This window comes from Mustelus asterias, chromosome 18, assembly GCF_964213995.1.
Source record: "Mustelus asterias chromosome 18, sMusAst1.hap1.1, whole genome shotgun sequence".
NCBI classification, from domain to species: domain Eukaryota; kingdom Metazoa; phylum Chordata; class Chondrichthyes; order Carcharhiniformes; family Triakidae; genus Mustelus; species Mustelus asterias.
The window spans coordinates 20,439,460-20,461,538 of record NC_135818.1 but is presented as its reverse complement, the minus strand read 5'-3'; the positions used below and the strand labels follow the sequence as shown (position 1 = coordinate 20,461,538).

The following is a 22,079-nucleotide window of genomic DNA, read 5'->3' as shown; positions in this document are numbered from 1 at the left end:
AGGGGGGAAGAGCAGGGGTAATGGGAGAAGAGCAGGGGTAATGGGAGAAGAGCAGGGGTAAGGGGAGAAGAGCAGGGGTAAGGGGGGAAGAGCACGGGTAAGGGGAAGAGTGGGGGTAAGGGGGGAAGAGCAGGGTTAAGGGGGAAGAGCAGGGGTACGGGGGGAAGAGCAGGGGTAAGAGGGGAAGAGCAGGAGTAAGGGGGAAGAGCAGGGGTAAGGGGGAAGAGCAGGGGTAAGGGGGGAAGAGCAGGGGTAAGGGGAAGAGCTGGGGTAAGAGGGGAAGAGCAGGGGTAAGAGGGGAAGAGCAGGGTTAAGGGGGGAAGGGCAGGGGTAAGGGGGGACGAGCAGGGGTAAGGGGGGAAGGGCAGGGGAAAGGGCAGGGGATAGTAGCTCATCCAGTAGGTGAAATGAGGGGCTGAATGCCCCCCCCCCCCCGCTGCCTTCCTGGGCAGGATTGAAGAGAATTACAATGAGGATGAGGGTGAATGCAAGTTGATAGTGTGTGTGATTGTGTGTGTGTGTGAGTATGTCTGTGTGTGTTTGTATGTCTGTGTGTGTGTATGTGTTTGTATGTGTGTGTGTGTTTGTATGTGTGTGTGTTTGTATGTATGTGTGTGTGTTAGTGTTTGTATGTTTGTGTGTATGTGTGTGTGTATGTGTGTGTTAGTGTTTGTATGTGTATATGTGTGTGTGTATGTTTGTATATGTGTGTGTTTGTATGTGTGTGTTTGTATATGTGTGTGTGTGTGTGTGTGTTTGTATATGTGTGTGTGTGTTGCCCTGTTGTTGGGGTGATGTAATTTCCGTGTTTTAGTGTTAGGGGCTGGCTGTGTAACCTGATCCCTTGCACGTCAAAGCCTGCGGGGAAACAGGGTATCAATCACCGGGGGGAGAGAAAGAGAAGGCTTTAACTCAAAGACAAGGTAAGTGCAGCAAGAATCTCTCCTCTCTGTCTGTCTCTTTGCCTCTTGTACCTGTAGCTTGGGGCTGCCACACAGGTTCACAAAGCTGTATTTAAATCCCCCCCCCCAGTGACTTCCCCCCCCTTTCTCCCTGTGTTTCCCAGCCTCAGATCAGCTGAGTGCCCAGCGGCTGTTTCAAAGCCCACTCTGAAACAGGGCGACCGCTGAATGACTGCAGTCAATTTCACCCAGACATTCTGCTCAGCTGTGGAGGGACTGTTAGATGGAAAGTTGATCCACTGCATTCATTTCCCACTTGGTGGCTTTCGCGGTGAAGTTGCGGATTTTGTTTTGTTGCAATGGGACCTGTTCACCTGCCAGAGAGAGAACATATATCAAGGGTAGAAAGTTATTTTTTGTTGTTTTTCTTTTGGTGAAATCGCCAAGAAATTGATTTCCCAAACATGTGAGTGTCAGTAACGGACCTGTGTCAAAAAGGGGTTTACTTGTGTATGTGGGAGACCCGAGTTCAGCACTCTTGAGCTTTGCAGCTGGGAAAGGAGTTTGCAATGTGATTGTAACAGTGTTGGCAATATGATTGGAAAGGAGTTTGCAATGTGATTGGAAAGCAGCTTGCAATGTGATTGTAAAGGGGTTTGCAATGTGATTGTAACAATTTGCAATATAAATGTAACGGAGTTTGCAACGTGATTGGAAAGGGGTTTGCAATGTGATTGGAAAGGAGCTGGCAATGTGATTATAATGAAGTTTACAATGTGATTGGAAAGGAGTTTGCAATGTGTTTGGAAAGGTGTTTGCAATGTGATTGGAAATGGGGTTTGCAACGTGATTGTAAAGGGGTTTGCAATGCGTTTGGAAAGGAGTTTGCAATGTGTTTGTAAACTCCTTTCCAATGTGTTTGTAAACTCCTTTCCAATGTGTTTGTAAACTCCTTTCCAATGTGTTTGGAAAGAAGTTTGCAATGTGATTGTAAAGGAGTTTGCAATGTGTTTGGAAAGGAGTTTGCAATGTGATTGTAAAGGAGTTTGCAAACTCCAAACAAATTGCAAACTCCTTTACAATCACATTGCAAACTCCTTTCCAAACACATTGCAAACTCCTTTACAATCACATTGCAAACTCCTTTCCAATCACATTCAATCACATTGCAAACTCCTTTACAATCACATTGCAATGTGTTTGGAAAGGAGTTTGCAATGTGTTGGAAAGGGGTTTGCAATGTGATTGTAAAGCAGTTTGCAATGTGTTTGGAAAGGAGTTTGCAATGTGTTTGGAAAGGGGTTTGCAATGTGTTTGGAAAGGAGTGTGCAATGTGTTTGGAAAGGAATGTGCAATGTGTTTGGAAAGGAGTGTGCAAACTCCAAACACATTGCAAACTCCTTTACAATCACATTGCAAACTCCTTTCCAAACACATTGCAATGTGATTGTAAAGGAGTTTGCAATGTGTTTGGAAAGGGGTTTGCAATGTGATTGTAACGGAGTTTGCAATATGATTGTAAAGGAGTTTGCAATATGATTGTAAAGGAGTTTGCAATATGATGGTAAAGGAGTTTGCAATATGATGGTAAAGGAGTTTGCAATGTGATTGTAAAGGAGTTTGCAATGTGATTGTAAAGGAGTTTGCAATGTGATTGTAAAGGAGTTTGCAATGTGATTGTAAAGGAGTTTGCAATGTGATTGTAAAGGAGTTTGCAATGTGATTGTAAAGGAGTTTGCAATGTGATTGTAAAGGAGTTTGCAATGTGTTTGGAAAGGGGTTTGCAATGTGATTGTATAGGGGTTTGCAAGGAGTTTGCAATGAGTTTGGAAAGGAGTTTGCAATGTGTTTGGAAATGGGTTTGCAATGTGGTTTGAAAAGGGGATTGCAATGTGTTTGGAAAGGAGTTTGCAATGTGTTTGGAAAGGAGTTTGCAATGTGATTGTAAAGGAGTTTGGCAGTGTGTTTGGAAAGGCGTTTGCAATGTGTTTGCTGCTGAATTGTCGCTTGGGGAGTTCGCACTTTCAGCAGTTTTGGCTGCAACAGGAGCCGTGGGAAAAGCCTCGCTCAGTGAAGCGACCAGATGAAAAGGAGCGTGTCCTCCGCCCCCCCCCCCCCCCCCCAGAGCTACTCCATTCAGCCCCAACCCCCTCTCACCCCGGCTGCCTCACCACTCTTACACTCCCCACCCCTCTCTGCCCTACCCCTCTCTGCCCTACCCCTCTCTGCCCTACCCCTCTCTGCCCTACCCCTCTCTGCCCTACCCCTCTCTGCCCTACCCCTCTCTGCCCTACCCCTCTCTGCCCTACCCCTCTCTGCCCTACCCCTCTCTGCCCTACCCCTCTCTGCCCTACCCCTCTCTGCCCAACCCCTCTCTGCCCCTTCCCCTCTCTGCCCCTTCCCCTCTCTGCCCCTTCCCCTCTCTGCCCCTTCCCCCCTCTGCCCCTTCCCCTCTCTGCCCCTTCCCCTCTCTGCCCCTTCCCCTCTCTGCCCCTTCCCCTCTCTGCCCCTTCCCCTCTCTGCCCCTTCCCCTCTCTGCCCCTTCCCCTCTCTGCCCCTTCCCCTCTCTGCCCCTTCCCCTCTCTGCCCCTTCCCCTCTCTGCCCCTTCCCCTCTCTGCCCCTTCCCCTCGCTGCCCCTTCCCCTCGCTGCCCCTTCCCCTCGCTGCCCCTTCCCCTCGCTGCCCCTTCCCCTCGCTGCCCCTTCCCCTCTCTGCCCCTTCCCCTCTCTGCCCCTTCCCCTCTCTGCCCCTTCCCCTCTCTGCCCCTTCCCCTCTCTGCCCTTCCCCTCGCTGCCCCTTCCCCTCGCTGCCCCTTCCCCTCTCTGCCCCTTCCCCTCTCTGCCCCTTCCCCTCTCTGCCCCTTCCCCTCTCTGCCCCTTCCCCTCTCTGCCCCTTCCCCTCTCTGCCCCTTCCCCTCTCTGCCCCTTCCCCCTCTCTGCCCTTCCCCCTCCTCCCCCCTCTGCCCCTTCCCCCTCTGCCCTTCCCCCCTCTGCCCTTCCCCCCTCTGCCCCTTCCCCCCTCTGCCCCTTCCCCCCTCTGCCCCTTCCCCCTCTGGCCCCTTCCCCCCTCTGGCCCCTTCCCCCCTCTGGCCCCTTCCCCCCTCTGGCCCCTTCCCCCCTCTGGCCCCTTCCCCCCTCTGGCCCCTTCCCCCCTCTGGCCCCTTCCCCCCTCTGGCCCCTTCCCCCCTCTGGCCCCTTCCCCCCTCTGGCCCCTTCCCCCCTCTGGCCCCTTCCCCCCTCTGGCCCCTTCCCCCTCTGGCCCCTTCCCCCCTCTGGCCCCTTCCCCCCTCTGGCCCCTTCCCCCCTCTGGCCCCTTCCCCCCTCTGGCCCCTTCCCCCCTCTGGCCCCTTCCCCCCTCTGGCCCCTTCCCCCCTCTGGCCCCTTCCCCCCTCTGGCCCCTTCCCCCCTCTGGCCCCTTCCCCCCTCTGGCCCCTTCCCCCTCTGGCCCCTTCCCCCCTCTGGCCCCTTCCCCCCTCTGGCCCCTTCCCCCCTCTGGCCCCTTCCCCCTCTGGCCCCTTCCCCCCTCTGGCCCCTTCCCCCCTCTGGCCCCTTCCCCCCTCTGGCCCCTTCCCCCCTCTGGCCCCTTCCCCCCTCTGGCCCCTTCCCCCCTCTGGCCCCTTCCCCCCTCTGGCCCCTTCCCCCCTCTGGCCCCTTCCCCCCTCTGGCCCCTTCCCCCCTCTGCCCCTTCCCCCCTCTGGCCCCTTCCCCCCTCTGGCCCCTTCCCCCCTCTGGCCCCTTCCCCCCTCTGGCCCCTTCCCCCCTCTGGCCCCTTCCCCCCTCTGGCCCCTTCCCCCCTCTGGCCCCTTCCCCCCTCTGGCCCCTTCCCCCCTCTGGCCCCTTCCCCCCTCTGGCCCCTTCCCCCCTCTGGCCCCTTCCCCCCTCTGGCCCCTTCCCCCCTCTGGCCCCTTCCCCCCTCTGGCCCCTTCCCCCCTCTGGCCCCTTCCCCCCTCTGGCCCCTTCCCCCCTCTGGCCCCTTCCCCCCTCTGGCCCCTTCCCCCTCTGGCCCCTTCCCCCCTCTGGCCCCTTCCCCCTCTGGCCCCTTCCCCCCTCTGGCCCCTTCCCCCCTCTGGCCCCTTCCCCCCTCTGGCCCCTTCCCCCCTCTGGCCCCTTCCCCCTCTGGCCCCTTCCCCCCTCTGGCCCCTTCCCCCCTCTGGCCCCTTCCCCCCTCTGGCCCCTTCCCCCGGCTCTGGCCCCTTCCCCCCTCTGGCCCCTTCCCCCCTCTGGCCCCTTCCCCCCTCTGGCCCCTTCCCCCCTCTGGCCCCTTCCCCCCTCTGGCCCCTTCCCCCCTCTGGCCCCTTCCCCTTGGACCTTCCCTCTGGCCCCTTCCCCCTCTGGCCCCTTCCCCCCTCTGGCCCCTTCCCCCCTCTGGCCCCTTCCCCCCTCTGGCCCCTTCCCCCCTCTGGCCCCTTCCCCCTCTGGCCCCTTCCCCCCTCTGGCCCCTTCCCCCCTCTGGCCCCTTCCCCCCTCTGGCCCCTCCCCCCTCTGGCCCCTTCCCCCCTCTGGCCCCTTCCCCCCTCTGGCCCCTTCCCCCCTCTGGCCCCTTCCCCCCTCTGGCCCCTTCCCCCCTCTGGCCCCTTCCCCCCTCTGGCCCCTTCCCCCCTCTGGCCCCTTCCCCCCTCTGCCCCCTGCCCCTGCCCCTTTGCGCCCCACTCCAACCCTAACGTGCCCACAACATCCGTACCTATTCTAAGTTGTGTTGTGCATCTTTGTCAGACAGAAGGTTCCAGACCTGTGTCATGCTGTATGCGGACAGGTCCTTTCTGATCACCAGTGCCTGTGTGACCTCTGCGCTGCCTTTCTTTAAAGCAAGGTTATCTTATCTAAGCTATTTAACATTGTATATGGTACACCCTGGTGGCTCATCTGCCCTCTTCCCCCACCGCCTGCACTTAACTCTTTCCTCTCCAGACACTGACCGGCACAGATTTAACTCCTTCATATTTGTCATTTACAATGTGCATTGCTGTTAAATTCTTCAAGTAAATGTAAGTGTGGGGATCATGCTGCTGATCCTCCCTGTCCCCAGTTAACAGCCCTCCCTGTTGTAAGGCATCCAGAACTATATAATACCTCTTTTATCCTGAGGTATAATAACCCCAGCGTCACCTCAACTGAAAGAAAAATTTGCATCTTTACAGCGCCTGTCACGTTCTCAGTGTGAGCCGGTGAAACACTCCTGAAGTGTATACGGTTGCAATCAAAAGATAGGTAAATTAACCCTTGGCCAATGGAATTCATCCCCTGTCAGAGGCGACACTGCTTCAGAACGGAACAGACCAGAAAAAATGGCTATGAACCACAGTCCAGAGATGTACAGGTTGGGGTGGATTGGCCATGCTAAATTGCCTCTTAGTGTCCCAAGATGTGTAGGTTAAGTGGATTAGCCATGGGAAATGTGTGGGGTTACGGGGAGAGGGCCTGGGTAAGATACTCTGCCACATAGAGTCAATGGTAGTAATGCTCTCTCCACCCACATTGTCTGTACCTTTAAGACCTGGCTGGCTGTAGGGATTCGCATTCTAATCAGTATTCTGTAACTTGATTTTGTGTCTCTGTGCCCTGTTTGAGAGCCCATTTCCACTCCATCTGACGAAGGAGCAGCGCTCCGAAAGCTAATGGTATTTGCTACCAAATAAACCTGTTGGACTTTAACCTGGTGTTGTTAAAACTCTTACATAGAGTCGATGCAGACTCGATGGGCCGAATGGCCTCTTCTGCACTGTGCGGATGCTATAACACTCGAAAACACAGGCCCAGGGTTCAGCTCCTTGCCTTCAAACCCCCAGTGTGGGTCAACCTACGGCCTGGGGGCCACATGCGGCCCATTTGGGTTCTGAGTGCGGCCCGTGAGAGATTATGTTGCCCGTGCGCAGGATCGATACATTCCACTGATTTCCGTCCGTGTCGTTTTTATTTCCTACCAGTGTGACTGAAGTGATTCGCACGTAAAGCAAGGGCGAGTGAAGTGAGGTGCGTGCTGATCGCTCACAACATTGACTGTGAGAGCCCTGCGCTCTCTCTGCGTCCAACCGAGTGTAAATATTTCTTTTAATTTTAACCACTTGAAGTTGATGACAGTTCTATTAATAGATGAACAGTCCTGCATTTTTGGGAGCTTGTTCTGAAATATTTGGCATGTATTAAATGTGTTCAATCTTATTCAAGGTTCATGGTTAGTGAATGTGTCTGATTTCAATCTTGCGGCCCATGGAGATGAGGGAGGGCCACTAGTCTAGGTTGCCCGTCAAAGGGCAGTGATACTGATGTGACTCCTCCCTTCCTCAGGGAATCAAGGCTATGGTTATATTAGATACTGATATGAAAGTGGTGCTGTCTGATCAGGAGTTGTGCTGCCAAACCAGGGGACAATGGCTTTGCAAACACAACATGACAAACTTCAACTTACTGCCAACAAAACTCAACATCGGCCTCTGAGACAACACATCAACCTTCCCTCAACCAGTCATTTAACAACAACAGCAACTTGTATTTATATAGCAACTTTAATGATGTGTACCCTTGAGATGATGTTTTGGGGAGATGGTTGCATAGTAGCAACTTCCCTGGACTTGTAATGATAGAATTCCGACAGTGCAGAAAGAGGCCATTCAGCCCATCAAGTGTGTACTGACCACAATCCCACCCTGGCCCTATTCTCATAACTGCACCCATTTACCCTACTAATCCCCCTGACACTAGGGTTAATTCAGCATGGCCAATCCACCTAACCCACACATCTTTGAACTGTGGGAGGAAACCAGAGCACTCGGAGGAAACCCACGCAGACACGGGGAGAACATGCAGACTCCACACAGACAATGGCCCAAGGCTGGAATTGAACCTGGGCCCCTGACAGTGTGTGGCAGCAGTGCTAACCACTGTGCCACCGTGCCGCCCCAAATCCAGAGGTCCAGGCTAATTCTCTGAAGGCACAGGTTCGAATCCCACCATGGAATGGAATAGAATACTATCCTTTATTAGGAGAGCAATTGAACATAAAAATAATAACATAAAAATGGGCGGCACGGTAGCACAGTGGTTAGCACTGCTGCTTCACAGCTCCAGGGTCCCGGGTTCGATTCCCGGCTCGGGTCACTGTGTGGAGTTTGCACATTCTCCTCGTGTCTGCGTGGGTTTCCTCCGGGTGCTCCGGTTTCCTCCCACAGTCCAAAGATGTGCGGGTTAGGTTGATTGGCCAGGTTAAAAATTGCCCCTTAGAGTCCTGGGATGCGTAGGTTAGAGGGATTAGCGGGTAAATATGTGGGGATGGGGCCTGGGTGGGATTGTGGTCGGTGCAGACTCGATGGGCCGAATGGCCTCCTTCTGCACTGTAGGGTTTCTATGATTCTATGATAAGGATGTTATGCTTCAGTTAGGGCATTGGTGAGACTGCATGGTGAATACTGTGTGCTGTGTTGGTCGTCTTATTTAAGAAAGGATGTAAATGCATTGGAGACGGTTCAGAGGAGGTTAATTAGATTGATAACTAGAATGAGATGGTTGTCTTATGATGAAAGATTGGACATACTGGGCTTGTTTCCACTAGAGTTTAGAAGAGTGAAGGGGTGACTTGAGTGAGATGTACAAGATCCTGAATCGTCTTGACAAGGTGGACTTGGACAATGGTCAACAAAATGTCTCATGGGCCGCACTCAGAACCCAGATGGGCCCCACGTGTCCCCAGGACTGCAGGTTGCCCACCATTGCTGTCCACCCACACTGTGGATGAGCCCAGAGCAAGGAGGCATTGTTTTAAAATCAGGAGTTACCCTTTTCCCTTTTAGAACAGAGAAGAGGAGAATTCTTTCTTTCCAAGGGTTGTGTGATTTTGGAACACTCTGCCTCAGAAGGTGGTGGTGGGGGGCAGGGGAGGGGGTGGTCACTGAATGGGCGGTAACTTCCTAGCTCCCCGGCGTTGCATGTAGAGGGGACCCCAATGATGTGCTGGAGAAACCTCTTGGAAGCTGCCACGTGAGGGTTTGCCCGGCAATTGTCCCGATGGGCTAACCTCCTCTGGCCTGACATGACACTGCTCACCGTGGAAAGTGTGTGTGTGCCCTCCTTTGCTGTGCTCACACCTCACTGCTGGAGCCTTGGAGCTGCTTCCTCTTCCTGTCTCATCCACCCTGAGTGAGGAAAGTCGGGCGAGACAGGGACTTTGCAACTGCAGAGTGGCAGTTCCGGCTGGGTAGTGCCACTCCGAGGAAGTTGCAAGGCCATTCGTTTTTAAGACAGAGGTAGATAGATTCTTGGTAGGCAAAGGAACCAAAGGTTATCAGGGGGTAGATAGCAATGTGGAACTCAAAACACAAACAGATCAGCCATGATCTTAATGAGTGGTGGAATAGGAGTAGGCTCGAGGGGCTGAATGGCCTCCCTCTGCTCCAATTTCACCTGTTCATCTGACAGTTGGTGGAATTTAAATTTAATTAATTAATTCAATTCAATCGATTAATTGAGAAAAAACCTGGAATTAAAGCAAGTCTCAGTAATGATGACCATGAAACCATTGTCAATTGTCATAAAAATCCATCTGGTTCACTAATGTCCTTTAGGGAAGGAAATTTGCCATCCTTACCCGGTCTGGCCTACATGTGGCTCCAGAGCCACAGCAATGTGGTTGACTCTCAACTGCCCTGTGAAATGGCCAATCGAGCCACACTGAGTTCAAGGGCAATTATGGATGGGCAACAAATGCTACCCTAGGGTGGGATTTACCGTGTAACCTGCCATGTGTTTCACAGCAGAGAGAGGCCATTGACTGGCGGTGGGAGGAGGGGGGGTCTTCTGGTCCTGCCGTATCAATGGGGTCTTCCATTGAATACATCCCTCGCTGCTGTGAAACCTGCGGTTGGGAAAGTGCACCGTCGGCAGGACTGGAAGATCCCGCAGGCATGGACGGCTGCAAAGTCCCGGCCCTGGTCTCTCTTTATCAGCTTGAGGGCTTGGTAGAGACGTTTCAGGCAGGTGCTGAAACCGAGCCCCTACACCCAGGCAGATGTAAAAGGCCCCCAGGGGAGGAAGAGGAACAGGAACGTTCTCCCTGGTGTCCGAGCAAATATTTATCCCTTAACTCACATCACTAAAAGAGATCATTATCATCTTGCTGTCGTGGGAGCTTGCTGCGCACAATAGACTGCTGGGATAACTCCACTTATGAGGTGATACGGTGGCACAGTTGGTTAGCACTGCTGCCTCACAGCGCCAGGGACTCGGGTTCGATTCCCGGCTTGGGTCACAGTCTGTGCGGAGTTTGCACATTTCCCCCGTGTCTGGGTGCATTTCCTCCGGGTGTTCTGATTTTCTCTCACTTTCCGAAAGACATGCTGGTTAGGTGCATTGGTCATGCTAAATTCTCCCTCAGTGTACCCGAACAGGCGCCGGAGTGTGGCGACTAGGGGATTTTCACAGTAACTTCATTGATGTGTTAAGGTAAGCCTACTTGTGACACTAATAAATAAACTTTAAAAGTACTCTTTGGCTGTAAAGCACTTTGGGACATCCTGGGGTCAGGGAAGGATTGTACAAGTGATAGACTTTCTTCTACAAGATCTGTTCAAATGTCAATTTATCAAAGACCGTTCTGTGCTGATATTTATCCTATCTTTGTACGAGGAAGGAAGTCATAAGTGTTGAAAATGATTTGGGTAAAATTCGCAGTCTTTATCGAGGTTGTTTACAGGAAAGGGTGTCCCGAGGCATGGTACATTGGGGAGACCATGCAGACACGATGACAACGGATGAATGGACAGCGCTCGACAATCACCAGGCAGGAGTGCTCCCTTCCAGTCGGGGAACACTTCAGCAGTCAAGGGCATTCAGCCTCCGACCTTCAAGTAAGCGACTTCCAAGGCGGCCATCAAGACACACGACAACGCAAAATTGCTGAGCAGAAACTGATAGCCAAGTTCCGCACATATGAGGGAGGCCTCAACCGGGATCCTGGGTCATGTCACACTATCTGTAACCCCCACGACTTACCTGGGCTTGCAAAATCTCACTAACTGTCCTGGCTGGAGACAATACACATCTCTTTAACCTGTGCTTAACCCTCTCTCCACTCGAATTGTCTATACCTGCAAAGACTTGATTACCTGTAAAGACTCCATTCCAACCATTATCTTGTAATTGAGTTTGTGTCTATTGTGTCTTTATGTGCCCTGTTTGTGAACCCAACTCACCACGCACCTGATGAAGGGGCAGCGTTCCAAAAACTCGTGCTACTAAATAAACCTGTTGGACTCTAACCTGGTGTTGTGAGACTTCTTATTGTGCCCACCCCCAGTCCAACGCCAGCATCTCCACATCGAGATTGTTTACCGACCAAGGACTAGCCTCAGTATCATGGAAACATAGAAGATAGGAGTAGGAGGAGGCCATTTGGCCCTTCGAGCCTGCTCCGCCAATCATCACGATCATAGCTGATTGTCCAACTCAATAGCCCAATTCTGCTTTCTCCCCATAACCTTTGATCCCATTCGCCCCAAGTGCTGTATCCAGCCGCCTCTTGAATACATTCAATGTTTTGGCATCAACTACTTCCTGTGGTAATGAATTCCACAGGCTCACCACTCTTTGGGTGAAGAAATGTCTCCTCACCTCCGTCCCAAATGGTCTACACTGAATCCTCACATTGTGACCCCTGGTTCTGGACTCCCTCCCTGGAACATCCTCCCTGCATCTATCCTGTCTCGACCTGTTAGAATTTTATAAGTCTCTGTGAGATCCCCCCTCATTCGTCTGAACTCCAGTGAAAACAATCCTAACCTAGTCAATCTCTCCTCGTACATCAGTCCCGCCATCCCCGGAATCAGCCTGGTAAACCTTCATTGCACTCCCTCGAGAGCAAGAACATCCTTCCTCAGAAAAGGAGACCAAAACTGCACACAATATTCTAGATGTGACCTCACCAAGGCCCTGTATAATTGCAACAACACATCCCTGCTCCTGTGGTTTGTGGCGTAGGAGAGGTGGTGGGGTGGTGGGGTGGTGGGGGTCCCGCCTCACACAATGTTCCCTTTTTCTAATAACAAACCTTTGATCCCAGATGGATAGCGTACTGTGGGTTTGGAAAAAGGAAAAACGTTAGACTCGAATGTGATTCCCCCATAGTTAAATAGCAGTTGCTATCTTGACCCGTGCCTGTGAAAAATGGCCCTTGGGCGAAGTACCCAGTTGATGAGTTGGATCCTTTACCCTCGGCAAGGGTTTGAGCCTCAGGTTGTGGGCAGTGGGTAAGGATCGTGACTCTCTCCCCACTTCAAGGTAAAACTCGGAGATATCTTTGCTAATCCCTGTCCCTGTCCCTCCAGCATTCACCCTCGCAAAAGGATGTGACGTGGTTTAGTTGGAGATTAAAACATCACCACATGCTGCTGCCTTGTGCGCCTTTTACTTCACTCTGACAGGGGCCAAAGGTCGCAGAGTTGAATTATATCGTCGCAAGCTATTTTCCATCTGTTCCTCGTAAGAAACAGCAACAGAGCAAAGTGCCTCGGAGTCAGTGCCACGTCCAAATCTGGTCGAGTCTGCAAATTCTTGTCTTGATTGTAAACCTTTTCCCCCAGCAGCTGAGCAGTTCAGTTTGCGTGCTGCTTGTGAGAGAGTGATCTGCCATTGACAGCCTGCTATTCATTGAGGAGAACTTCCATCTGCTGCCCACCTGCGATGGGCAAATGAGGCCTCGGTTTAAAGTCCATTCCGATTGACGGCCCCTCTGACAGTCCAGCACTCCCTCAGCATCGCGCTGGGAGTGTCAGCATGCATTAATTACAGGTCCAGGGTCCCTGTCCTGGAACCTGAACCCATAATCTTCCGACTCAGGTGAGAATAACCTACTGAGGCTCTGGCTCTGCAATATTGATGAGGAAATACTGACGGGAAGGCTGTGACGTGTGAATGGCTGACGTACAGTGATAGTTCTCAGTGTGTGAGTGGGGGCCAGACGCATAGGTCGGAATTTTACCACTCGCCCACCGCGGGAATCGGAATGGCCGAGGGGCAGACAATGGGAAGGTCCGTGAGATTTTACGGTTTCGGGACAAGCGAGCCTGTAAAATCCGGCTCAAGCACAGCTCACTGATCACAATTTCACCTGAGTCAGGAGGTCATAAGTTCAGATGTAAACTCCCAAATTCAGGGCATCATTTGGTCCGGCACCCCAGTGCAGTACTGAGGGAGTGCCGCACTGCCTGAGACATCAGGCAGGATTTTCTTCCCACACCCCACGGTATGTTTTGTGGCAACGGAGGTGGCCTGCCATTGGCCAGCGGCGGGACTGGAAGATCCCACCAGTGGGAAGAGCTGGAAAATTTCAGCCATTGTCTTTTGGGTGTTTGGGTTTTGTCTGCATGCTTTGGCGATCATGATGTGGAGATGCCGGTGTTGGACTGGGGTAAACACAGTAAGAGTTTTAACAACACCAGGTTAAAGTCCAACAGGTTTATTTGGTAGCAAATGCCATTAGCTTTCGGAGCGCTGCTCCTTCGTCAGATGGAGTGGAAATTTCCACTCCATCTGACGAAGGAGCAGCGCTCCGAAAGCTAATGGTATTTGCTACCAAATAAACCTGTTGGACTTTAACCTGGTGTTGTTAAAACTCTTACTGTGCTTTGGCTATGTCATCTCCCGCTCTGCAGAATAACAGTGCAAGGTGTGCTGAAATGCAGTGTTAATGTGTGGACCTTCAGCTCCTCTGCCTTTTCCCACTTAAAATGTATTTAGTGAATGGGATTGGAGCAGACAGAATATTAACTTTCCTCCTCTCTTTCACCTACATCGAGACCTTTGCCCCGTTCCTCTCTCTGATTTTCCATTCTGGTTCTTGAATTTCCTTTCTGTCTGCGTTGCGACAGGTGATTCCCCTCGCCTGGAATCTCAGCCCCTCTTTCCCCCCACCTGTGTTCTTGCTGTCTCTCCCTCTGTCCCATTCTTTTTTTCCTCTCTTCTCCTCCTCCCTTTCACTCTTTCTGTGTTTGTACTTCCCGCCTCTCCCTCGTTCTGCGTCTCTCCATCTTCTTTGTACAGGCCTCTGTCTTCCTTTGTCGTTATCCCAATCTGCAGCTCTCCCTTTCTGCGTTATTTTTTATTTGTTCACAGGATGTGGGCGTCGCTGGCTGGGCCAGCACTTATTGCCCATCCCTGAGGGTAATTAAGAGTCAACCACATTGCTGTGGCTCTGGAGTCACATGTAGGCCAGACCGGGGAAGGACGGCAGATTTCCTTCCCTCAAGGACATTAGTGAACCAGATGGGTTTTTACAATAATCGACAATGGTTTTATTGTCATCAGTAGATTCTTAATTCCAGATTTTTATTGAATTCAAATTTCACCATCTGCTGTGGTGGGATTTGAACTCTGGTCCCCAGAGCATTACCCTGCGTCTCTGGGTTACTAGTCCAGCGACAATGCCATTACACCACTGCCATCACACTGTGTGCCTCTCTTTCTCCAGCAGTAACAACAATCGCATTTATATAGAACCTTTAATGCTGTAAAAAGTCACAAGCTGCTTCACAGGGACAGGATTGATACCGAGCCCCTCGGGGAGATGTTCTTGGTGAAAGATGTAGGCTGGATTTCTCCGATCTCACTTGCCCTGCTACCACTGCCAGCGAGAATGGAGAATTCGGCGCTCAGCCAAAGCTCCATTCACTGCAGCGGGACTGGAGAATCCCGGCCGTGGGCGAGTTTGGAGAATCCTGGCCCGTGGGCAAGGTTGGAGAATCCCGGCCGTGGGTGAGTTTGGAGAATCCCAGGCATGGGAGAGGTGGGAGAATCCCGGGTGTGGGCGAGGTGGGAGAGTCCTGGCAGCGGGAGAGGTGGGAGAATCCCGGGCGAGGTGGGAGAATCCCAGTCCCAGGCGAAGTGGGACAGTCTCGGGTGAGGTCGGAGAATCCCGGTCCTGGGCAAGGTGGGAGAGTCCGGGTGGAGTCAGAGAGTCCCGGCCGTAGTCTTTAAGGAACACCTTAAAGACAGGGAGAGTGAGGTTTGGGGTCAGGTAGGATTGCGAATGATGTGGCTCAGCCTCAGACAGGATGGAGTCACTGTTTAGGGACTGGAGATGGTGATGGGGACCCAAGGCAACGGGCCGAATTCTCCGACCTCCCCCGTGGCTGGCATTCTCCAGTCCCGCTGCAGTGAACGAAAATTCGGCCGAGCGGCAGATTCTCGCTGGTAGCGGCGACGGGGTGTGAGCGGCCGTAGAATTCCAGCCAGTGGATCCAGGTTTTTCCCATATTTTAACGGGAGAAAATTTCTGCCCATGCTGTACTGGCTGCAGGGTGACAAATCGCAGGCAGAGCTTGGGTTGAGGGAAGTGGGTTAAGAGTTGAGTTGGGTATGGGTGTTACACATGTTCTGTCTGTAATTGATGCTTTCAAGGAGCCGTGTGTGGATGAGACCGTTCTCTCTCTCTATATCTCCATCTATCTTCCTCTGTCTCTATCCCTGTTCGAGCTCTCTCTCCCTCTCTCTGCCCCGGCCCTGACTAATCTTACAGGCTATTGCTACCCTTTGATTTTCCCTGAAGATTCCCATCTCCTCGAAAGCACAAAGATAAACATTTCCGTTCCTCCGTCACCCACAACGATCTTCAAGATGAATATGTATTTGCCAGGGTGTTAAACAGCGGATAGGCAGACGGCAGCATGTAGTTGCAGATTCCTGTGTGAAGGAGAGCTTTGCCACTAAAGGGCCCAAATAACTCGAATACTGAAGATGCTTGGGTTCACTTCACAGTGGCAGAGGGAGTCTAACGGAAACAGTACAAGTCCTGAAAAGATGAAATAAAAACGGAACATGTGGGTCAGCGCACAATGAGTGAAAAGGGGACTGACTCACCTGGAGTTCCTACGTTAGAATGAGCGTTTGTGGAATTGTGCTAAAGGGTCTAACCTGGCACATTCACTGTCCAAAAACAATTACTTGCATTCATATAGCACCTTTAAGGTAATTCATCACACCAAGGTGCTTCACAGGACTGTTATCAAACAAACTCTGACACTGCGCCAGGTGAGATATTAGCATCGATGAGCAAAGGCTGCTCAAAGAGGTAGGTTTTGAGACGTAGAGAGAGATAGAGGGAGGGATGGAGAGAGTTCGGGAGAGAATTCCAGAGCTTCGGCCTCAGGCAGCGGAAGGCTTGGCTGCCAATGGTACAGCGATTCCGATCCGAGCACACAAGTTTTTAGGTGTCCAGATCACCAACAACCTGTCCTGGTCACTCCATGCTGACACTATAGTTAAGAAAGCCCACCGATGCCCCTACTTTCTCAGGAGGCTAAAGAAATTTGGCATGTCCACTCTGACTCTCACCAATTTTTACAGATGCACCATAGAAAGCATTCTTTCTGGATGTATCACAGCTTGGTATGGCCCCTGCTCTGACCAAGACCGCAAGAAACTTCACAGTGGCAGAGGGAGTCTAACGGAAACAGTACAAGTCCTGAAAAGATGAAATAAAAACGGAACATGTGGGTCAGCGCACAATGAGTGAAAAGGGGACTGACTCACCTGGAGCCCAGTCCATCACTCAAACCAGTCCTCCCCCCATCCATTGACTCTGTCTACACTTCCTGCTGCCTCGGGAAAAGCAGCCAGCATAATCAAGGAGCCCACGCACCCCGGACATTCTCTCTTCCACCTTCTTCCGTCGGGAAAAAGATACAAAAGTCTGAGGTCACGTACCAACCGACTCAAGAACAGCTTCTTTGCTGCTGCTGTCAGACTTTTGAATGGACCTACCTTGCATTAAGTTGATCTTTCTCTACACCCTAGCTGTAACACTACATTCTGCACCCTCTCCTTCTCTATGAACAGTATGCTTTGTATAGCGTGCAGAGAAACAATACTTTTCACCGTATACTAGTACATGTGACAATAAATGAAAGAATGGAGCAATGCAAAATTGGAGGAGGGGTTATAGAGCTGGAGGAGATTAAAGAGACAGGGGAGGGTCGAAGGATTTACAAACAAGGATGTGAATGTCAAAATAAAGTCCTCGCTTGACTGGGAGCCAGCGCAGGTCAGCGAGCTCAGGGGTGATGGGTGAACGAGACACTTTGCAAGCTAAGACATATCAAGGATGATCTTTTTAAACTGGAGGCATTGGTGGAGCGGGAGTCAGTGCAGGTCAGTGAGCACCAGGGGAGGTGGGTGAACGGGATTCGGAGCAGCGTTGTGTGTGTGCTGTATATTTTGTGAGTGGCTCCACATTTGACTGCGTTTAGTGTTGGGGGGGGCACAGCAGTCTCCTAGCGTCCCGACTGATGAGACCTCAGGGTGGGAGTGAGAATCACGCTGGCTCCCTGTTAATGGCCGTCCTGTTCTCCGTGTAGTCATTGTTCAATAAAGAATGTTTTGTGATATGAGAGGGCCTGAACTGCGAGAGAGTAAGAGTTCTCTTATTCAGTATTGTATGGGACGGGTTTTGGATGGGAGTGTGCAGCCGGCCTAGCTGTTTCCAAAAGATCTCTTCAAATGGGAGTTTTGCACTATTCAGATGGTGAAAATGATTTGGTAAGAAGTTTAACAACACCAGGTTAAAGTCCAACAGGTTTATTTGGTAGCAATAGCCACACTTGAAAATGATTTGTGCACAGTACATTTGGAGCTCCATGGAATGTCAGTCATTTTGTCCCAAGCACCGGGTCTCCCTTGGCTTTTGATCTCCCGACCTGCAGTTCTGGCACGGTGACAACCTCTCAACCACTGAACGGCTCTGATCTCTTGCTCTGGTACCCCCCCCCCCCCTCTCCCTTTACCTTATCTCTCCTGGACTGTGTTTGATTACCGAACCTTGTCTTAATGTGTCCGTCATGCAGAAGGACACTCGGTCCATTGTGTGCTGATTATTTCTAATTAACGCATGGTCTGTGAGCATTGAGTTATGGGACAATGGCTGGAGATGGTTGGCTAAGTCCGGGCTTTGTGAATTTAGCCCCTCCGTATGAAATGGACTCTCCTAATCTTTTGGTATGACAATAGCAGACCCATCCGGCCACGACTACTGGTTCTCCTCCGAGGATCCTCCAAATGTGACTGAGCCGGGAGGTATCTCCACGCATTGTCAGAGCAGCAAAGTCCTCACCAGTGCCCTTTGCTTCCAGCCACCATTTTGATTTGGTCTTGGAGGAGAGCTTACCCAAACTGTACAGGCCAACCATACCCATCTCCGCCCCAGCCTCAGCCCATCTGCTGCTGAAATCCTCATCCATGCTTTCCTTTTCTGCAGACTCCACCAATTTCCTCTGGACCTGCCTTCACATGGTGACACAATGGCTATTGCTGCTGCCTCACAGAGCCAGGGACCCAGGTTCAATTCCGGACTTGGGTCACCGTCTGTGCAGAGTCTGCACGTTCTCCCCGTGTCTGCGTGGGTTTCCCTCGGGTGCTCTGGTTTCCTCCCACAGTCTGAAAGATGTGGGTTAGGTGGATTGGCCGTGCTAAAACATTATTACAACTTCCCCCTGACAGGCTTATCCTGCTTCCCCTTAAATACATCCATGCTCTTCATCTTGCCTATCCCCTGTGGTAGTGAGAGCCACATTCTCAACAGTCCTTGGGTAAAGAGGCTTCTTCTGAATTCCTTGTTGGATTTCCTGGTGACTATCTTGTTTCCCCAGAAGAGAGAACATTCCCTCTGTGTCTACTCCATCAGAGCCTTTCATAAACTTAAATATTTCAATTGGGTCACCTGTCGAATCCCCACAGTGCAGAAGGAGGCCATTCAGCCCATCGAGCCTGCCCCGACAACAACCCCACCCAGGCTCTATCCCCGTAACCCCACATATTTACCCCGCTAAACACCCTGACACTAAGAGGCAATTTACCATGGCCACAGTAAGGGGGGGGGGGAAGTGTGGGGGAGCTGCTAACATTCAGATTGGACTGAGGCCTTTCTTTAGTAACGACAAATAAACATTGTAGTCTCCGTTCAGGCACTGGTTTTAACGGCTGCTTCGCTTTGCAGGGTTGAAGAACCTCGAGGACGCGCCCCCACCACCACTGGTGAGAGCTAGTCACCATGGAGACAGTGACGGAGAATGGCAGTGGTGGCTTCAACTGGCAGAAGCGGTGCATGACGCTGGAGTCCCAGCTCTTCAAGTTTCGACTGCAGGCGGGCAAGATCCGGGAGCTGTTGGCCGAAAAGGTGAGCAGCGCAAACCCTCCCAATCACTTCGCTCCGTTTTACCCACTGCGTTCCCCACTCACTCTAAACGCCGCTCCTTTTTTTAATAAGGACGGTAAAGTCAGGTAAAGGTCAATGTGTGAACGCACCCAACTTCCTTGCTGCTTTGCCTCTCTCCGGGAATGATACAACATGGAAAGAGGCCATTTGGCCCATCATTGCCTCTGACGAAAGGTCATCCAGACTCGTAACGTTGGCTCTATTCTCTCTCCACAGGTGCTGTCAGACCTGCTGAGATTTTCCAGCATTTTGTGTTTTTGTTTCAGATTCCAGTGTCCGCAGTATTTTGCTTTTATCCATCATTGCCTGTGCTGGCTCTTTGGTGGAACTGCCCAATTCACCCCCAACCCCCCCCCCCCCCCCCCCCCCCCCCCCAACAGAACGCACCCCCCCGGCCCTCCCTCGCACAGGCATGTGAATTTTTTCCCTTCAAAGCATTCGTCCACTTCTCTTTTGGGAGTTAGCATTGGATCTGCTTCCATCACATTTTCAGGAGACGCATTGTAGAAACTTAAACTTGCTATGTAATAAGATATTTCCTTATGTCACCTCTTGATCCTTTGCTAATCACCTGACATTGGTGTCAAACATTTTATTTATTAATGTCACATTAACACTGCAATGAAGCTACTGTGGAAATCCCCCAATCGCCACACTCCGGCATCTGTTCGGGTACACTGAGGGAGAATTTAGCATTGGGCAATGCATTTAACCAGCCTGTCTTTCAGACTGTGGGAGGAAACTGGAGCACCCGGAGGAAACCCACGCAGACACGGGGAGAATGTGCAGACTCCGCAAAGTGACCCGAGCCGGGAATTGAACCTAGGTCCCTGGCGCTGTGAGGCAGCAGTGCCAACCACTGTGTCACCCTCTGCTTTACCAACCTTTCTGCCGATGAAAAGGGTTCCTCCTTATTTCCTCCCTCAAAATTATTCACGAATCACTGATTGTGATAAGTCAACTCTGCGGGAAATCCTTTCCCCTGCTTTTTCTCTCCTCCCCTCCCCCCGCCACCTTTTACATCCTGGGGGATAGTTGCCTCTTTTCTGAGAGGTTGGTTAGACTGTCCTTGCTGCAGCCCAGGAAGAGTTTTGTGACAGGGATTGCATCAATTTAATGATAGAATGTGATAGGCCAGCGATGGAGGATGTGCTATCCTTGGAGGGGGCCCAGAGGAGGTTCACAAGAATGGTCCCAGGAATGAAGGGTTTGTCATATGAGGAGCGGTTGAGGAGTCTGGGCCTGTACTTGATGGAGTTTGGAAGGATGAGGGGGGATCTTATTGAAACTTACAGGATACTGTGAGGCCTGGATAGAGTGGATGTGGAGAGGATGTTTTCACTAGTGGGTGAGAATAGAACTCAAGGGCACAACCTCAGAGTGAAGGGACGCTCCTTTAAAACTGAGAGATGAGGAGGAATTTCTCCAGAGGGTGGTGAATCTGTGGAACTCATTGCCACAGAGCGCTGTGGAAGCCAGGTCATTGAGTGTCTTTAAGACAGAGATAGATAGGTTTTTGATCAATAAGGGGATCAAGGGTTACGGGGAGTAGGCAGGAGAATGGGGATGAGAATCATATCAGCCTTGATTGAACGGCGGAGCAGACCCAATGGGTCAAATGGCCTAATTCTGGGCCATTCGGTCCACCAAGTCAGCACAAGTCTTTCTTGCTCAACCTGAACTACCATAGCTTTTTTTGTTATTGATTGGTGGGACACGGGCATCGCTGGCTGTCCAGCATTGCCCATTCCCAACTGTCCACTCCTCCTGCTTTTCCTTCTCTAAGTTTATTTTCAAAATAATTTAATGTGTCTGGAACCGACATGGCGAATTTTGGAATTGAGCGACAATCACAGGTGATGATTTGAGTATTTGTTGTGGGTGAAGTCTTGCATTCTATTGGTGCAAGGGTTACATTCACTCTTCAACATTTTATCAACTGGCATATGATGATCATTGTACTGCCTTACTTTGGTTAGTCGTGAGAAGGTGGGAGTGAGTCACATTTTGACCTGCTGTGCTCCATGTGGCGATTCTTAATCTCTTTGCCGCAGCTTGGTGCACCAACTGGTTACACAACACCTGCACCAGAGGGGAGTTAAGAGTCAATGCCATTCGGATGCTTCTGAAGCGATGTATAGGTCAGAGGTGGTAAGGATGGCTTCCCTTCACCAAAGGACATTTGTGAACCAGTTGAGTTTTTACTGACAGTCCACAAGCCCCATGGTCACTTTTATCGACATCAGCTTTTTAACTTCTTTCAAACTCAATTCATATCCGCAACTTTCCGGGTGGGATTTGAACTCATGCCACTGGAGATGGGATCGGACGCGGGGCTGCACCGGGAAAAATAGAAGCCACAATTCCAACCTCTGGAAGGACTTGACCAGAGGCAAGTGGGGACCGGGGTCAGCTGCCCACCGCATGGTGGTGGGCAACCTGTCGAGGCAATTGAGGGCCCAATGAGGAAACACATTGCACCATTTCCTCCGCCATCGCAGCCGTCACTTGCTGTGAACAGGAACATGAGCCAGTTCCTATAGATCATATAGAATCCACTGTGACTGAGCCAGTTCCTATAGATCATATAGAATCCACTGTGACTGAGCCAGTTCCAATAGATCATATAGAATCCACTGTGACTGAGCCAGTTCCTACAGATCACATAGAATCCACTGTGACTGAGCCAGTTCCTATAGATCATATAGAACCCACTGTGACTGAGCCAGTTCCTATAGATCACATAGAATCCACTGTGACTGAGCCAGTTCCTATAGATCATATAGAATCCACTGTGACTGAGCCAGTTCCTATAGATCATATAGAATCCACTGTGACTGAGCCAGTTCCAATAGATCATATAGAATCCACTGTGACTGAGCCAGTTCCTACAGATCACATAGAATCCACTGTGACTGAGCCAGTTCCTATAGATCATATAGAATCCACTGTGACTGAGCCAGTTCCAATAGCTCATATAGAATCCAC

At 51.4% G+C, this 22,079-nt stretch overlaps 1 protein-coding gene across 1 annotated transcript in view; it reads left to right on the top strand.

The window, feature by feature from the left end:
- Positions 1-874: 874 nt before the first annotated feature.
- LOC144506987 (pleckstrin homology domain-containing family H member 1-like) overlaps positions 875-22,079 on the top strand; it is a 174,319-nt gene continuing 153,114 nt past the window's right edge. Inside the window, 2 exon segments of the mRNA XM_078233493.1 lie at positions 875-923; positions 18,873-19,052. Coding sequence (XP_078089619.1) covers positions 18,927-19,052 — 126 coding nt within the window. The 5' untranslated portion in view covers positions 875-923; positions 18,873-18,926.